The 18,849-nt window shown below is 40.4% G+C and overlaps 1 protein-coding gene across 1 annotated transcript; it reads left to right on the top strand.

Annotated features, from left to right (window-relative positions):
- The first annotated feature begins 395 nt into the window (after window positions 1–395).
- On the top strand, window positions 396–10,596 carry LOC115777312 (selenoprotein S). Its single transcript, XM_030725181.1, has 6 exons — window positions 396–691; window positions 953–1,078; window positions 2,391–2,497; window positions 2,589–2,678; window positions 4,321–4,393; window positions 10,006–10,596. Exons 1-6 carry the CDS (start codon window positions 592–594, stop codon window positions 10,083–10,085), a joined length of 576 nt encoding a protein of 191 aa, XP_030581041.1. The 5' UTR covers window positions 396–591; the 3' UTR covers window positions 10,086–10,596.
- The last annotated feature ends 8,253 nt before the right edge of the window (window positions 10,597–18,849 follow it).

Genomic DNA, 18,849 nt, shown 5'->3' with positions numbered 1-18,849 from the left:
ACTTAACCTTTTTGTTTTATATATATATATATATATATATATATATATATATATATATATATATATATATATATATATATATATATATATATATATATATATATATATATATATATATATATATATATATATATATATATATATATATATATATATATATATATATATATATTTTATGTCATGCACTTGCTATTTCCTATTTATTTTTTGCACTGTTACTCGAGAGCTCCGCACAAGAATTCCTATGAATTCCCAAACCTTGCGTGAGAGTACAAATGGCAAATAAAGTCCCTTGAACCTTGAATCTACCATCTATTATAGTGATCAGTGAGCGTGTGTTTCAGACTTTTATTTTGAAAGGTATAGAGAGGAACTGACCTCGTCACGTGCTCATGCTAGAGTAAATCCGGCTTCCGCTAACACGTCACCCTAAATAGTCGTTTACGTTTTGTGTATCCAGCTTTAGAGAAGATGGTTGACTAAGGAATGAGTCGCCATAAGAAGTAATTGAAGAGCTAATCAGGTTTTCTAAACAGCTGGGAACAGCGACGCTTTTGTGCCTTTAATAGACAAAGTTAATTTGCGGGTGAAATGGATGATGTAACTATTGAAGACGTCGATGACCATGATTCCACTTTCCGTGTGAAGCCTCCCCTCAAAAACCAGGATCTGAGTTCCTTAACCCTGGCAGGTAAGCTGACACGTCGAATTGACCAAGTTAACATAATTGGAATAACGTTACTAACGTCCACACGATCTGTTGTTCTATTGTAGCTCAGGCTGAGGTGAAGGCGACATGTTGAGCTGAATACCCCCCCCCCCCCCCCCCCTTTTCAATAATTACTAATTTATTTGTAATTTGTGTTTCAATGGTCATTTTCGGGTATGATGTGTTAAAAATATCACACTACTTCTGCTTAGTTTCTTTTCATTTCCGTTGTAATCACTCCAGTTGGGGACTTCCTGTCCCAGTATGGCTGGTACCTGCTGTTTGGGACTGTGATGCTCTACTTACTCATTCTGCACCTGAGCAAGAGGAGATCAAGCCAGCGCAGCCCAAACCCACAAACCCCACAAGGTCAGCACCACTCATTTTATATTCAGCCACCAGGTATAGTATTACAAAGCAAGGGTTACATCTGTAGAAGTTGCAGTTTGTAAAATCCAATTTTATATTCTAGATAATATAGTGAGAGCTTGCTCTGCATTTTCTGCAATAAGTCAGACACATTCCAGTGGATGTAGGAATTGGCCAGGGCTGCCCTTTGTCACAGATTCTGTTCATAATTTTTATGAAGAGAATTTCTAGGGGTATCTTGGGGTCTTGTTCATGAGTGAGGGGAGAGGGAGATATGGATGCTGTACTTGTGGTGCTGAGAAAGCTGAGCATAAAAGTAAAGCTGTCAAATTACCGGTTGATCTACGTCTCTACTCTCACCTATGGTCATAAGCTCTGGGTAGTGACTGAAAGAATGCAATCACAGATACAAGTGATGGAAATTAGTTTTCTCTGAAGGGTGGCTGGCCTCTCTGTGAGAAGTTAAGTAATTCGGGAGGGACTTAGAAGTAAGTAAGTAAGTAAAACTTTATTTATATAGCACCTCTCAAGGCAGCTGCCACAAAGTGCTTCACAACAGTAAAACACAGTATAAAGAAAAAACTTTAAGCAAATTCAATATTAAAAAGATGAGTTTTTAACTGTCCTTTAAAAGACGCCACCGAATCCGCCGCTCTCGGGGAGACCGGGAGAGAATTCCACAGACAGGGGGCCACAGAGGCAAATGCTCTGTCTCCTTTCGTTTTGAGTCTCGAAGGATGTATAGCCAGGAGAGAAGGACTGAACTTTGATGTGGAGATTTCAGCCACTATTCCTCCTTATTGAAAGGAGCCAGCTGAGCTGGTTCAGGCATCTGACTGGGATGTCTACCTGGAGAAGTCTTTGGGGAGAGGGAGGTCTGGGCTTCTCTGCTTAGGTTGCTGCCCCAGTGACCTGGCCTCAAATAAGTTGCAGAAAATGGATGGATTGCATATTGCAGACATACAGATTCATTTAAATATTGTGGTAGTTCAAATAAGCTATGTGTAACCAGTGTGTGTGTTGCATTGTGCTCTGGCGTGAAATGACGAGGCAGGAAACAGAACTGGATGTCTGGTTCTTTTATTAGCAGCCAACTCTATTTACATGGTATTAGATGTTATGGCCTATCAGAATACTGTTCTATCTCTGTTTGAAAGTGAACAAAATTCCAAATTAATAATGAAGTTGTAAAAGAGAGAAAAGCTGCAAGCTGGTAGAGTAGTGCAAACTGTTTTTGATTAAAATGTGAAACTTTCTAGTTGTGCATTGCATTGTCCTCATTGAAATGTGCATTTATTTATATTCTATAAAGATGCTACACTAGTGGCTAGAAGACAAGAGGCCATGGAAGCTGCCAGGAGGAAGATGCAAGAAGAGCTTGATGCCAAAGCAGCTGACTTCAAAGAGAAGCATAAATTGGTACAGTAGTGAAATAATAAGATTTTTCAAAGAAGGGCGATTTTCCACAATTTCAGACCTCACTACATTGTTTTATTTATTTTGAGGACAGCAAGAAGAGGAGAAGAGGAGGCAGAAAATAGAGATGTGGGAGAGTATGCAGCAGGGAAAAAGTTACAAAGGAGCTGCAAAACTCTCTCAGGTAAGTGTTCATCTGGACACTTTTATGGAGCTATATTTGTGCTATTCTGTGAAAGGATGTGGTCTCAGATCAAGTTATCATCCATAAAATGGTAACAAAATAAACATTTTCCTTTTTTTAGTTTTGTCATTTGACAACAAACAACAAAACTGTCCACTATTATAACCAGTCATTCATGGCACAATAGATCAAATGAATGAAAACTAGCGTCAGTGAAGGTCTTCATTTATTTTTCCTCACAAGGTTGAATGTTAAAGTCGGTGTTTTCAGCATCTCCATTTGTAGTTTTACTGCAAAATTAAATCTTAATGTTATAATTCTTAAGATTTTGGTTCTGTTTTTTGTTTTTAAACAATCTGGTATTAGTATCAGCCTACTAGCATAATCTGAGAGAGCCAGGTTAGTTAATTCGGTCATTTGAATAGGATGACTCCTGGACGCCTCCCATTTCAGGCATGCAGACATGCTGGAGAGCTAACATCTCTCAGCTGGCCTGGTTCTGCCTTGGTGTTCCTCTAAAGAGCTGATGACAATGGCTAAAGAGAGGGGAGGTCTGGGTGTCTCTTCTTATACTGCTCCCCTTGCAGTCTGGACCCACATAAGAAGCAGAAGATTAGATAGATAGCTATATATTTTAAGCCGGTATTAAGTCAGAGATAACAGCACAGATCAGCTGGTATATTTATTTATGGTGATTTCTATACATGTTGGTCTTTGATTCACATGCAAATGCACTTTCAGTCACTACAAATGGGCTTCAGGATACCACAGATGGGAGGTATAGAGTATTTGACCTGTGATATATGAGCATCAGAGAGCTTTTGGTTGGCCGACATGTCCTCAGTGTTAGGGTTATATTGCCATCTCTTGGTTTGGCATGCTCAGAGATTTAGTAGAGATTTATTTATTTATTTTGAAACACGGGAGGAACCCCATATTGACCTGGCCACAGTGAAATAAAGAAGTGATCTGATTTCATGCTGATACCAGTTTTCCACAGTGAAAAGAGTTGGTTAGCTTCCTCAGAGGTTGGGGGGGAACACCTGTCATCTCTGACTGCTTCTTGTTGTTCCAGGTTACTCAGGGCTTTCAAATTATGCTGGCGGCAGGCGCATTTTCCACCTACTCCACCGCTCTGCGCCGTCTACTTTTTAATTTTCCTAAAAAAAAAATTTTGTGCTGTCCGCCGTCTCCATTTCCAGCACCATGGGGACGCACATGGCAATATTTACGTTCTTTCAATCTGAGCCATTTGACTGGTTCACGACTGCTATGTGACTAATCATAGCGTCTGCTGCCGCCATGGCTTCGGTCTCAGTCATAAGGCGCCTGCTACATTGGCATTCCCCCCTGCTACTCCAAAACAATTTGAAAGCCCTGTTACTCCTTCAGTGTTTCAGTTAATCTGCCAGTGCAGGTAAATGTGAGCTACACTGACATGGTCAAACATTGTTTGACCATGTCAGTGTAGCTCATCAGTCATTTAAGTGTTTCTTTTTTTTTTTTTTTTTTTTGTTGGTGTTTAGCTAAGAGCACAACTGTTCTTGTTGCTTAACAGTTTAGCCATGGTCTGACTGTGCTGTGGGCGTGTAACTTGTTCACCATGTCACAGAAGTAATCTGTTTAAAATTTGTCACTGCAGACCACTGAGGAGGCCAGCTCATCTCAAACTGTGCTAAAGCCAAAGACGGACAAGAAGCCTCTTCGCAGTACAGGTACGCACAGGTAGTGGATGAGGTAGGGTTCATTTTATGATACCAGACTGACAGATGACAGGCGACAAATTGATTAATGACACCGCGCCTTTTCATTAACCCCTGACAGTAGCTTTTTAATGCCAAGAGGGTTTTGCTCTGGAGTAGAGCGTTAGTAAATCTGCCCATGGACAAAGTTTATTTTTGCAGTTGACCTCATTAAATATGTATTTGTAGAAGTTTCCCTTTCATAGCCCACAGACGAGAGGCAGGGTACACCCTGAACAGGTCGCCAGCCTGTCGCAGGGCCAACACAGAGACACAAACAACCTTTCACACTCACATTCACGCTCTCATTCACACCTATGGGCAATTTAGTGTAGCCAATTAATCTAACTCCAGTAAGGTTAATTGGCTTTGGAATGTGGGAGGAAACCGGAGTACCCGGAGGAAACCCACGCAATCACGGGGAGAACATGCAAACTTCACACAGAGAGAGGGAGAGGCCTGGGCCAAGGTGGAATCGAACCCAGACCTTCCAGCAGAACCAGGCTCAGGGAGGGGCAGTCATCTGCTGTGACCGGTTGGGCTGAGGGGAGAGAAAAGACATGCTGTGGAAGAGAGCCAGAGATTAATAACAATTAATGATTAAATGCAGAGTGGAGTATAAACAAAGTAAATAAGGTGAATGAAAAGAAACGGTGCATTATGGGAACCCGACCCCTCCCAGCAGCCTAGGCCTATAGCAGCATAACTAAGGGATGATTCAGGGTCACCTGATCCAGCCCTAACTATAAGCTTGATCATAAAGGAAAGTTTTAAGCCTAATCTTAAAAATAGAGAGGGTGTCTGTCTCTCGAATCCAAGCTGGAAGCTGGTTCCACAGAAGAGGGGCCTGAAAGCTGAAGGCTCTGCCTCCCATTCTACTCTTAAGTATCCGAGGAACCACAAGTAAGCCAGCAGTCTGAGAGAGAAGTGCTCTATTGGGGTGATATGGTACTATGAGGTCTTTGAGATAAGATGGGGCCTGATTATTCAAGACCTTGTAGGTGAGGAGAAGGATTTTAAATTCTATTCTAGATTTAACAGGGAGCCAATGAAGAGAAGCCAATATGGGAGAAATCTGCTCTCTCTTTCTAGTCCCTGTCAGTACTCTAGCTGCAGCATTTTGGATACGCTGAAGGCTTTTCAGGGAGCTTTTAGGACAGCCTGGAAATAATGAATTACAATAGTCTAGCCTAGAAGTAATAAATGCATGAATTAGCTTTTCAGCATCACTTTGAGAAAGGATGTTTCTAATTTTAGAAATATTGCGCAAATGCAAAAAAGCGGTCCTACATATTTGTTTAATATGTGCATTGAAGGACATATCCTGGTCAAAAATGACTCCAAGATTTCTCACAGTGTTACTGGAGGCCAAAGTAATGCCATCCAGAGTAAGTATCTGGTTAGACACCATGTTTCTGAGATTTGTGGGGCAGAGTACAAGAATTTCATTTTGATCTGAATTTAGAAGCAGGAAATTAGAGGTCATCCAGGCCTTAATGTCTTTAAGACATTCCTGCAGTTTAACTAATTGATGTGTGTCATCTGGCTTCATTGATAGATAAAGCTGAGTATCATCTGTATGACAATGAAAATTCCTAACAATACTGCCTAAGGGAAGCATGTATAATGTAAATAGAATTGGTCCTAGCACAGAACCCTGTGGAACTCCATAACTGACCTTAGTGTGTATAGAAGACTCCCCGTTTACATGAACAAACTGGAGTCTATTAGATAAATATGATTCAAACCACTGCAGTGCAGTACCTTTAATACCTATACTATGCTCTAATCTCTGTAATAAAATGTCAACAGTATCAAAAGCTGCACTGAGGTCCAACAGGACAAGCACAGAGATGAGTCCACTGTCAGAGGCTGTAAGAAGATCATTTGTAACCTTCACTAATGCTGTTTCTGTACTGTGATGAATTCTGAAACCTGACTGAAACTCTTCAGATAAACCGTTCCCCTGCAGATGATCAGTTAGCTGTTTTACAACTACTCTTTCAAGAATCTTTGAGAGAAAAGGAAGGTTGGAGATTGGCCTATAATTAGCTAAAACAGCTGGGTCAGTGATGGCTTTTTAAGTAGCGGTTTAATTACAGCCACCTTGAAGGCCTGTACATAGCCAACTAATAAAGACAGATTGATCATTTTTAAGATCAAAGCATCAATAATTGGAAAGACTTCTTTGAACAGTCTAGTAGGAATGGGATCTAATAAACATGTTGCTGGTTTGGAGGAAGTAACTATTGAAGTTAACTCTGAAAGATCAACTGGAGCGAAAGAGTCTAAACAAATACCAGCAGTGCTAAAAGCAGCCGAACATGAAGATAAATCTTTGAGATGGTTATGAATAATTTTTTCTCTAATGTCTAAAATTTTATTTGTAAAGAAATCCATGAAGTCACTACTAGTTAAAGTGAAAGGAATACTCGGCTCTACAGAGCTCTGACTCTGTCAGCCTGGCTACAGTGCTGAAAAGAAACCTGGGGTTGTTCTTATTTTCTTCAATTAATGATTAGTAGTAAGATGTCCTAGCTTTATGGAGGGCTTTTTTTTATAGAGCAACAAACTCTTTGTCCAGGCTAAATGAGCATCTTCTAATTTAGTGAGATGCCATTCCCTCTCCAGTTTACAGGTTATCTGCTTTAAGCTGTGCGTTTGTGAATTATACCACGGAGTCAGGCACTTCTGATTTGAGCCTTTCCTTTTCAGAGGAGCCACAGTATCCAAAGTCGTACGCAGTGAGGATGTAAAACTATTGACGAGATAATCGACCTCACTGGGAGCAGAGTTTAGGTAGCTGCTCTGCACTGTGTTGGCACTGAAGAGCATAATAATGAAGGAATTAGATCCTTAAACTTAGTTACAGCACTTTCAGAAAGACTTCTACTGTAATAAAACTTATTCCCCACTGCTGTGTAATCCATTAAAGTAAATGTAAATGTTACTAAGAAATGATCAGACAGGAAGGGGCTTTCAGGGAATACTGTTAAGTCTTCAGTTTCTATGCCATATGTCAGGACAAGATCCAGAGTATGATTAAAGTGGTGGGTGGGCTCCTTTACATTTTGAGAGAAGCCAATTGAATCTAACAATAGATTAAATGCAGTGTTGAGGCTGTCATTCTCAGCATCTACATGGATGTTAAAATCACCCACTATAATTATTTTATCTGAACTAAGCACTAAATCAGATAAAAAGTCTGAGAAATCAGACAGAAACTCTGAGTAAGGACCAGGTGGACGACAGATAATAACAAATAAAACAGGTTTTTGAGCTTCCCAATTAGGATGGACAAGAATAAGAGTCAGGCTTTCAAAATAATGAAAACTTTGTCTGGGTCTTTGATTAATTAATAAGCTGGAATTGAAGATTGCTGCTACTCCTCCTCCTCGACCTGTGCTTCGAGCATTCTGACAGTTACTGTGACTCGGGGGTGTTGATTCATTTAAACGAACATATTCATCCTGCTGTAACCAGGTTTCTGTAAGGCAGAATAAATCAATATGTTGATCAATTATTAAATCTCCCCCTGCTGAAAGGTGGTGATTCCTCATTGGTCAATAATTACAGACCAATCTCCAAACTCTGTATTTTAGCCAAGGTTCTGGAAAAGTTGATTAACAACCAACTTAAGAGCTATTTGGATCAAAATAATATTTTATCACCCCTTCAATCAGGTTTTCGGAAACTGCACAGTACTGTAACTGCTTCATTAAAAGATCTCAATGACATTTATGAAGCACTGGATGCAAAAGAATACTGTGGTGCTCTTTTTATTGATCTATCAAATGCCTTTGACACTGTTGACCATGGCATGCCAGAGGTTGTTGGAAATAGGTCTTTCAGATCAAGCAGTTGGTTGGTTTTCTAATTACCTTTCTGATCGTAAGCAGTGTGTGCAGTTTAATGGTTCCTCTTCTGGATTTTTAAATGTCACCAATGAGGTTCCGCAGGGTTCCGTCTTAGGACCTACATTATTTACCATTTATCTCAATGGTGTGGGACAAAATCTAAATGCATCTACCCATTTTTACGCAGATGACACTATTTATTGCTGTGCTCGTACCATTGACAAGGTTTTTGAAAATTTGCAGTTAGCTTTTAACAGTATTCAGTCACAGCTCTTTCAGCTCAGGTTGGTTTTAAACACAGAGAAAACCAAGGTCATGTGGTTCTCAAACAGAAAGAGGGTGCCAGCAGTTCTTCCCTCTCTTGTATCAGTGCAGGGTACTATTATTGAAACCGTGACCTCTTATAAATACTTAGGTATTGTGATTGATAATAGTCTTTGCTTCAAGTCACATATTGACCACCTGTTAAAGAAACTGAGGCTGAAATTGGGGTTCTTGTACAGAAACAGATCATGTTTCCCTTTTGCTGCAAGGAAAAGACTTGTTGCTGCCACTTTTTTACCCCACCTGGAATATGGTGACATCATTTATATGAATGCCCCTGTTCATTCTCTCCGCCAGCTGGACTCAGTTTATCATGGGGCATTAAGATTCATAACAGGTTGTAAACCCCTAACACACCACTGTACCTTATATTCACTGGTCAACTGGTTCTCATTGACCTCACGCAGGATGGTTCATTGGTTTCATTTTATCTATAAATTTGTTTTTGGTTTAGTCCCTTCCTATTTATCAAACTACATGCTATGTAAACAAAGTAGTCACAATCTGCGTTCTCAGAAACTTATTACCTTCATTGTTCCATCAGTTCGTACAGAGCTTGAAAAAAGTCTTTCTCCTTTTCTGCTCCATCTTCATGGAACACACTACAGAAGGACTTGCAGCTCTCACAAATGATCTCACCCACTGACTTTAAATTACTTGTAAACGATTTTGTTACATCATCACTGGGACCCTGTTCTTGTTTTGTATGACCATGTAAACATTTGGCATTTTATTTACTATTTATTGTATTATTTTATTGTTGTAAATTTAGTATGTTTTGGAAACAGGTCTCTCTTGCAAATGAGACACTGAGTCTCAATGGGATTACCTGTATAAATAAAGGTTAAATTAAAAAAATCATTTACTAATAGGGACTTGGAAGAGAGAGACCTAATGTTTAATAATCCACATTTAATTGTTTTATTCTTTGGTGCAGTTGATGAAGCTGTATTATTTATTGTTTTAGAATTTTTTTGCTTGAACAGTTTTTTGCTGATTTTAGCCTTGTTTTTTGGTGGTCTGGGAGCAGGCACCATCTCTGTGGGGATGGGGTTTTTGGGGTGATGGCAGGAGGAGAGAAGAGCTGCAGAGAGGCGTGTAAGACTGCAACTCTGCTTCCTGGTCTCAACCCTGGGTAGTCAGGTTTTAGGAGGGTTAATAAATCTGGCCAGATTTCTAGAAATGAGAGCTGCTCCATCCAAAGTGGGATGGATGCCGTCTTCTCCTAACAAGACCAGGTTTTCCCCAGAAACTTTGCCAGTTCAGGAGGTAAAGCAGGTCATCTGCAAATTGGAAGGTTTGATGGTTCGATTCCCGTCTGCATGCCAGAAGCACTATATAAGAATCAGTCTATTTACCATTAACATTCTTTTTTTTGTTGTTTTTTGGGTGCTTGTTTTTTAGATTACAATCCCCTCACTGGACAGGGAGGAGGCTCCTGTTCCTGGAGGCCTGGCAGGAGAGGGCCATCATCTGGTGGATGAGGCTAAAGAAGGTTGGAGGCACTGGACTGTTGGATCTTTTGACCTCTGACATCCTGATGCTCACACTGGCTGCAGGAAAGAAGCTGATAACGACACCTATTCCATGCTTTATTAGAGTTGAGCATGCTCCATACTTCTTGTGTTGATACCTGCATCATGTTTAATTTCTCTCTATTTAGTTTCAACCCTCTCTGTCATGCTGTTAATGCTTAACTGAACAGAAAAGTAGTTTAAAGCTTGTAATGAAGCCATTCCTGTAAATGGTTTATAACCAGTAGGTTTGGCTGATGTGTTTCACAGCCAGTGTGGGTTTTTTTCTCATATATTTTATTTTGTGTTTACCAATGTGTGCCACTATAACTTAACAGTTAATATTACTGCAGCACTTCTAGCTGGTGGACAGTGTTTGGAACATTATGATTACATAGTTAGAAAAAAAATGTCAAAATGTAAGGAGGTTCTGTTCATTGGTATGCATATTTTAATGCAATAAAGAATAAAGTCCCCAGGATTTTCAGTGTATACTCGTATAAACAAAAATATGACAACTGCGGTGGAGCTGAGATATTAGTGACATCAAAATATGGAGAATAACATTTAACAAATGGCAGCAAGCAGCTTGAATTTCAAGCCAGTAAGGAAGTGCCTTAAAGTGCAGTACAGCTGAGGATAGCACAGGTCTCCAAAAATGTATACTCCCAAATTGTTAACAGCTGTTGACAGCGTCTTAGAGAAGCTCGTTTTGGTGCGGTCTCTTTAAATGTGAACGAGACATTTCATGCCCCGCCTCCTCCAGGTTGCAAAGGGTTCCGCTCCACCCTGTTCGGCCATTTTTGTAGTTTGATAGCAGCGAGACGATTATCTCCCGCAGAGAAACAAGCACTTCGAAGAGGCTTTGATGTAAGGAATCGTGTGGGTTAATACATCCAACAATCGAACATTTTGACTTGTCTGCTTGCAATCTCGGCATAACTGAACTTAGACTACAAAATGGCTGTGAGAAAAAAATGGCGGATTCACGAAATCGGTAAGCCGGAAGTCCATGACCTTTCGTGCAGTTCCATAACAAATACTGTAATGTGACAGATAAGAAAACGGAACAAAAAAACACAAATACAGAAAACGGAACAGACTGAAAAATATGACCCAAAAAGAATATAAAGATATCTACGCAGCACCGGGGGAGAGAATACATTTAAATTTTCTGCACTCCTACACAAAGTACATAAAAAAAAAATATTTAAGGGTTTAAAAAAGTGGATTTTGCATGATATGTCTCCTTTAGTTTAAAACAGGCATGATTCTGTCATGGAAATCACTGTACGAGCTCAGGAACACTTCCATAAATCTCGTGAACATGTGCCATAAAGACTGTCATCTTCCCTGGGTCATAGCTCGTTTAAATTGGAGCAATAAAGGCATTCTATTCCATTCTATTCCAAGGCAAAGTTAAGCTGCTCTTTAGTCAGACAAATTGAAATTTGACATTTTTTCTTGGAAAGCATGAATGCTTCATCCTGGTCCAGTGTACTCCTTGGCTACCACCTATTTTTGTGCTTTGTTTTTTAAAGCTGCTCTCCACCTGATTTAATTGAACTGCCCCACCACCACATAACACCTGCCCCACCAAACATATGTACTGCTGTTAAGCAATTATTTTGTTTATGTTATACTCTAAGGCAAAGTTTGACAGGCAAATAAATGTGAGAATAATAAAAGCAAATCATGTCATGATTATATTTAAAGCTTCATAAAACTCACTTCCTTCACCGTGTGGTATGGGAACTGTTTTGCTTCTGACAGAAAGGCTCTGCAGATGGTGGTCAAATCTGCACAGAGGATCACCGGCAGCACATCACAACTGTAGAGGACATCTTTCAGCAGGAGCAGGGCCTCCAGCATAATTGGGGACCCCGCCCAGAGACGGCTCTCCCCGGTCTGCTCAGGTCGCAGATTACGCAGCATCAGAGTGAGATCAACGACACTGCGAAACAGCTTCTATCCTGAAGCCGTCAGAGTAAAACTCAGCACCTCACTAAAATCAGATTACTGACAATATTCTTGTGCAACAGAGACTCTGCTTCTTTAAGGCCAGTCCAATGATAATATTCATGTACAATAAACCACTGTCTCTGCAATACATGACACTATGATGTGCAATATCAGCGCCAAGTCCTCAGGTACCAGACCGCTTTCTTTCTTTATAGCTAGATATTTATTGTATTCTATTTTCTTAAATTATTCTAATGTAAACATACACTGTACATAGTTTCTTTGGCAACTTGCACTGGAGGGACCTCAGAATGTGATTTTGGTTGCTCTCATGTTTTTCATGCGTTGTCATGATGGAGCATTTTTTGACAGAAGGGAAATCGTCCACAAAGAATTTGCTCCTCCAGGACAAACTGTCAACCAAGTTTTTTATAAAGACGTCCTTGAAAGGTTTAGAAAAAGGGTCATTCGCGTGAGACCAGACATTGCAGACAAATGGATGCTCCATCATGACAACGCCCCATGTCACACTGCCCTCTTCGTCACAGAATTTTTGACCTCAAAAGGCATTCCTGTGGTTCCCCAGCCCCCCTATTTACCTGACCTCAGCCCGTGTGACTTTTTCCTTTTTCCTAAACTGAAAAATGTCCTCAAAGGACGTCATTTCGGGACTTCAGAAAACATTCAAAAGAGTGTAACGGACATGCTGAAAACCATACCGGTTGAAGACTTCCAGCGTTGCTACCAAAAGTGGGAACAACGTCTCCATCAGTGTGTAGCTGCCCAAGGGAACTATTTTGAAGGGGATAACATTGATGTTTGAAAAAAATAAAAACTTTGGTAAATACAAAACCAGTCTCATTACTTTTCTGCCACACCTCGTAGAACACGTGACCACTCTGATACCCGTCACTGCCTCCAGGTGAGCAAGTGAAGCTGCAGAAACACTTGCCGTCTCAGAGCTTAGCAGCCAAAGTTTCATTCAGTCAAACCAGAGAGACGGTGCCCTTGTGTCACTGTGTCCAACTCTTCAGTAAGGAAAGTAGCTATTGGCTGTCCTAAAAGTCGCTATATGATGTCATCACCTAATTTGCATAATTGGTTATTTGCAAGAAGAGTTTTTACCCACAAGCCATCCGTCTGCTCAACTCTGAGCCCTAACTGGACCATTATTGCACAATGTAAATATTATAATTTATAAAAGTGTGTATAGTGTATAGTATATAGAGTATAGTGTATAGTGTGAATTACTTTTTTTTAATTTTTATTCTTCTTATTTATATGTGTGTGTATATATGGTTGCAGGTACAAAATACATTTCACTGTGCATTGTACTGTGTATAACTGTGCATGTGACAAATAAACACTATCTTATCTATCTTATCTTATCTAGTTGTAATCGAGGCTGTGGGTGAGAGGAATAACATCTTTGAAGACTAAAAGGCCAGTGAAACACACAGAAAGTAGTGGACAGAGTTTCCTACTTGCATTTTTCAGATGCTCAGTACAAATGTTATCCATGCCACATGCCTTACTGTCTTTCAATGTAATGATTGCATTATGTATTTTTGAGGGAAGACAATCACATTCTCATTACTGTGTATATGTCACCCACCACATAAGCGCTACTTCTGACACAATTAAACAGCTCAGTGTAGTGCTCCTGCCATAACTTAGTAATTTCTTTTACATCACTGACACCATCAATAGTAGTTGGAAGTGATGTTTTGCAATTATTTTCTTAATTTCTTTCCAAAAGTCCTTGACATTATTATTCTTTAACTTTCTTGCAAGAGAGTCAGACCTCATACTGTTTCTGTTTATAAATCTTAAAGCATATTTAAAATTTGTATTTGGCTGTTTTTTATACTCAAACAAAGGGTATGTTTACCCGAATCAACCCATGGTTTAAGAGCCCTTCTGGCCTCTCCATGAAGCTCTCCTACATAGTCATTCCAGATACCATGTGAGCTGGTTTTATACAGAGGCTTGAGGTAAGAAGGGACGTCACAACATTCTCATGCATAGTGCATAACTCAGTGCTATGTTGAGGGTTCTTACAGTTGATATCATGGTATGAGATGGCTTCTTTTGCTAAACCCGCTGTCAAAAAGTAAAGAAAAAACACCCTAAATATGTTTAGAACTACTAGGGCTGGGGAATAGGGACCAAAATAATATATCTATATTTTTTTACCTGAATGGTGATATATGAAATATATCTTGATATTTTTTCTTCCCAAAGGTATAAACAAAAAGGCACTTCTGAGTCATAGCTACATGTCTCAAATGTCAGACAGACACTTTTATTAACATTCAGCTGTAGACGTACATGAGAAATTGCTCAAAAATAAACCAATGGCATATTTAAATAATAATGCTCCTCAAATAAATAAATGCTTTTTTCCTTCATAACAAAAGACTCACAGCTGTGCTATTAAAATGTAAACAGAAACGATACAGAGCAAAAACAGCTAAAGGCTGACTGATTCTAAGAAACCAGTCTGCAGTGAAGTAGACTTCACCAAAGTGCTTCCTCCTGTGTAAGATAACAAAACATGTAAACTGACTGAATGAACCAACTTCCATCCTTCAGTCAGCAGGATTTCAACCAGCTCAGTAAATCCAGACATATGCACTGATGTATCACAGCGACGGCCCCACACGGTCAATGCCGGGTCGTATCCACCAGCTGCATCAAGAGAACAGGAACAGACCCATTTCCGCTATTTAGGTCACGTGACTTACGGTACAAACCAACAGCCAGGTACTCTTGGGGGTCCGGGCCATACCAAAGCGTACGAACGGATGCAGTACAAAGGCTGTATGTACACAAAACACGGCGATAGCGGAGGATTTAAGGTTAACAAAGAACGCTCCAAAAGTCACTGACCTCACCGGCAAAACTCGCTAAATTTGTCGCTAGTCGCTTTTAGGAAAAAAACACGCTGGTGGGGGGGGGGGGGGTCTGAAAATCCGCTAAATCTAGAGACAAAGTGGCAACAGTGTGTCGCGTGCATCGGTTACTAAGCAACGCTAACTTCGCATTCTTCTTGCTTGTGGGCGTGGCTACCGAACACATCGAGGCTTTCATGTCCTGTGACGTCAGAATCAGAAGGCCTGGGTAGGGTTCCAGACGCAGTTTATTAAGAACCTGACACAGTTCAGGATGAGACAGGATTTGCAGAAAACCATACAGACCTCAGCTACAATTACATAAAAAGAAATGATTTCTCAAATCAACGTGGCTACAATCCATCCTATCATAAAGGAGTTTTTTGGTTCAATGACAGAGGAGCAGTGGCGAAACTTGCAGGCAGGCCACGTCGATCAAGCCACCACCCAGCTGGTGTCAAAAAAAATAATCGAGTTAATTTACATCTGCACCAGTTCCACGGTGGACACTCTGAGGGGTTCTCAGATCCTTCGAGATAAAGGCGATATGGTCTTACAGGATGTGAGGCTGCCAGACGAAGCCAGCTTTGTTAAAAAAATACTGGAACAAATAAGTGCTGGGAACTTCCAGCACTGCAAGTGCTGCTGCTACTCAGGCAGCCAGCAGGAAAGTCCTGAGGTCCCACTGCCACTTAAAGAGGAAAAACCAGTCCTTGCCCCTAACACAGAAGAAGAGGGGAGCCCTGCAACATCACAGATTGAACCCACCATTGACTCCAGAAAGGGGTACCCACTATGCACCCCAGAAAGGGGAAATAGAGATTCAGGGGACAACACTCCAGAGAGAACCCCAGAGGCTGAGACAGACCCCGACACCCCAACACAGCACTCAGAGGAAGATGACAGCAGTTTAAATTTGACCACAGAATCTGAGTCAGAGACATCCTCTGAGGTGCAGACATCCTCCATATTGTCTGTTTATGACCTGGAGGAAAAAAATTGTTTAAGCGTTCTTATTTGGAGGGTGCTTTGTAAAGCAGGTAAGAAGGCAAAGTCCATACCGACTTACAATGCCCACAAGCGCCTGATGGACAAAATATGGCCTGACATAAAGGGGAGGAATTTGAAAATAACCCCGAAAAGAACTAAAGTTCTTGACAAGGTCATTTTAAGGGACATATATAAAAAAACCTGGTGCAGACCAAAAGTCTTGCTGGGATTAATTAATTCAGCAGACCCACAGCTTGATAAAGTGATAGCCATTTCAGTAAAGAAACACCTGCTGGAAGCCACAAAAGACTGTGCTCTCACATGTGAAGATGAAGTGAAACACAGATTAGCTGTGGAAATCTGTGTGGAAGAGGTGATGATGAAAGTCATCAAGAATTCAGGCGCAACCTGCTCCGTTAAACAAATTGAAGCCTTCACCAACCGGATCATCAATAAATTCTGGCCTCAAGTCAGGAATCTTTCAATCTCCCTGGAAAACTTTAAACAACTCAGAATGATGGTGTATGAGTCCCTCATCGAGTTTTGGTCGGGTTCAGATTATATTGTGACATTCATGGAAATAGATGAACATGCAAGTGACAAGATAATTGTCAACATTTTCAGAAAACATGCCTTACAAGTATCAGAGAAACCAAATGGCATCTTCTGGAGGTTCTTATCATCTATGAGTGCAGCTTAATGTGGGCACAGAAGTAAGTATATATATATATATATATATATATATATATATATATATATATATATATATATATATATATATTTTTTTTTTTTTATTTATTTATTGTTTTACATCCAATCAAGTCACTTTTGAAAACCCCATGGACCAGTCGCAGCAGATGACTGCCCCTCCCTGAGCCTGGTTCTGCTGGAGGTTTCTTCCTTTTGAAAAGGAGTTTTTCCTCCCCACTGTCGCCTTGTGCTTGCTCATAGGGGATTGTCTGATTGTTGGGGTTTTCTGTTTAGTCCGTAAAATTAACAACTCAAACTCTAAACTGATGAACAAAATGACAAAATTTAATAAAATCAAGAAAAAAAAGAAAGTACTGTGATTTCGGCTTTTTTCCCCATGAATATAAACATATTCATCTTATTTTTGTTTTTTTAAGCCTTTCATGCCTGGCAGATCTTGCATGATCTGAGTGCAGTGTTGTGCCAAACATATTTGCTCTTTCAAGATGAGCTCTATAGGTTCTCTATAGGCTCCTCTTGTTAGTGTGTGACAGGCTTAGGAAAAAGAAAAGAGAAAAGAAAGAAAAAGAAAGGGAGAGAGAAAGTGAGAGGAATAAAAGAGGAGAATAGAGAGAAAATAAAAAAAAAAAACGGGCAAGTGGGCAAGTAAATAAACCAAATAAATAAACCGCACACAAAGGCCACGGGCCCCCTCCCAGTGCCAACAGCATCCCCAAGACGCTGCCAGCCCGTTCCCTGAGGAACCACCCGACCCCCACCCTGGGCGAGGTGTAAGAAATCGGTGTGTGAGATGACCCATCCACCCCTCCCCCTCCCCAACTTGTAAGTGTATGTGTTTATGTTTTTGAATGAGTGAGGTGTATAGGGTACAGTTAAAATTGAGGGGACAGTTGTGCCACAAGCACCAACTGCTGGTTGTCAGTGCTCGCCCACACTGCCCCCCCAAAACCCTCCATGTCTAAAGTGCAAATAAAATTTGGGGACAGACAGTAATGAGGATCTAAGTGGGGCCACCATCCTGGGCCAATAATATTAGTGGGCCCAACATGTGTGCTGAGTAATTTTCACTCAGCTGCTGTTGTTTAGTTCATGCTGAGGTTTAATCCATGAACTAACCAAATCTGCAGGTATTGTGGTATGAGCAAGTATCTTAATAAATGCAAAAACTAACCTGAAATCATTAAATATAGCAAAGTGAAATGAGTGCAAGTTTAAATCAAAACCATTCAATCAAATGGTTTTCAATCAAAACCATTCAATTGGATAGGCTGATAAGAAACAGCCTATCCAATTCAGGGTTGCAGAGACTGAAGCATCTCCTAGCTGTCCTGGGGTGAATGATGTGGTACACCGTGGATAGGTCACCAATCTCCAAAATGCACCCTTTTTAGACTGTTGGCAATGTTGATAATAGATAATCATAGTTTGGGCAAGGCAAGGGGGAGAGGCAGGCAACAGTGAAGAGATGTTTACTTCAGCACTAGATATTGATCCTGTGGGTTCCCCTAAATTCCTGAACCCACTCAAATGTAATTTGTAACTGTTCAAAGAAAGCTCATGTTTGAAAGTATGAAGCCTCAGGCTGTGTGTGTGTGTGTATTTAATATTTTAATATATAGTCAGCTAAACCAACATCATGCTTGTTGTTTCAGTAGTACCTGTACCTGTATCAGGTAGACCCATCTCTACCTGATACAGGTATACCCTGCACAGGTTTCCAGCCTGTCGCAGGGTTACCACAGAGAGACAACCATTTAGTTAACCAAACCCCAGTTTCCTCCCATGGCCCAAAGACATGCAGTTCACTAACTGTAATGTCATGTTATTAAGTAATACAACTTTAAATATATTAAATGGTGAGAAAAATATAGTAAAAATAATTCCTTACTCTAGTCCTTTTTCCTTTCCTCTTCACTTAGTTGCACAAGATCTTACTACAGTTCAGATGCCTACCTCTCCCAAGATGATGTAGTGTTCAATCATTTCTCTGAAGATGGATGGCAGAAGGATGAGTCCAGCCATTAAGTTGATTCCTCCAATGCAAAAAAACCCAGAGCTCACAGATTACAGAGTGTAACTACAGCAGATCTACAGATCCACATTTATTAGCAAGATGACTGTGACTACCTGGTAGATCTTCAGCCACAACATCCTTTCTTGCATCACTGTACTGTTTG

The sequence above is a fragment of the Archocentrus centrarchus genome, unplaced genomic scaffold, assembly GCF_007364275.1.
Source record: "Archocentrus centrarchus isolate MPI-CPG fArcCen1 unplaced genomic scaffold, fArcCen1 scaffold_48_ctg1, whole genome shotgun sequence".
Taxonomy (NCBI): Eukaryota; Metazoa; Chordata; class Actinopteri; order Cichliformes; family Cichlidae; genus Archocentrus; species Archocentrus centrarchus.
Note: the sequence above shows the minus strand (reverse complement) of the source record. Positions and strands in the feature narration are given on the sequence as shown.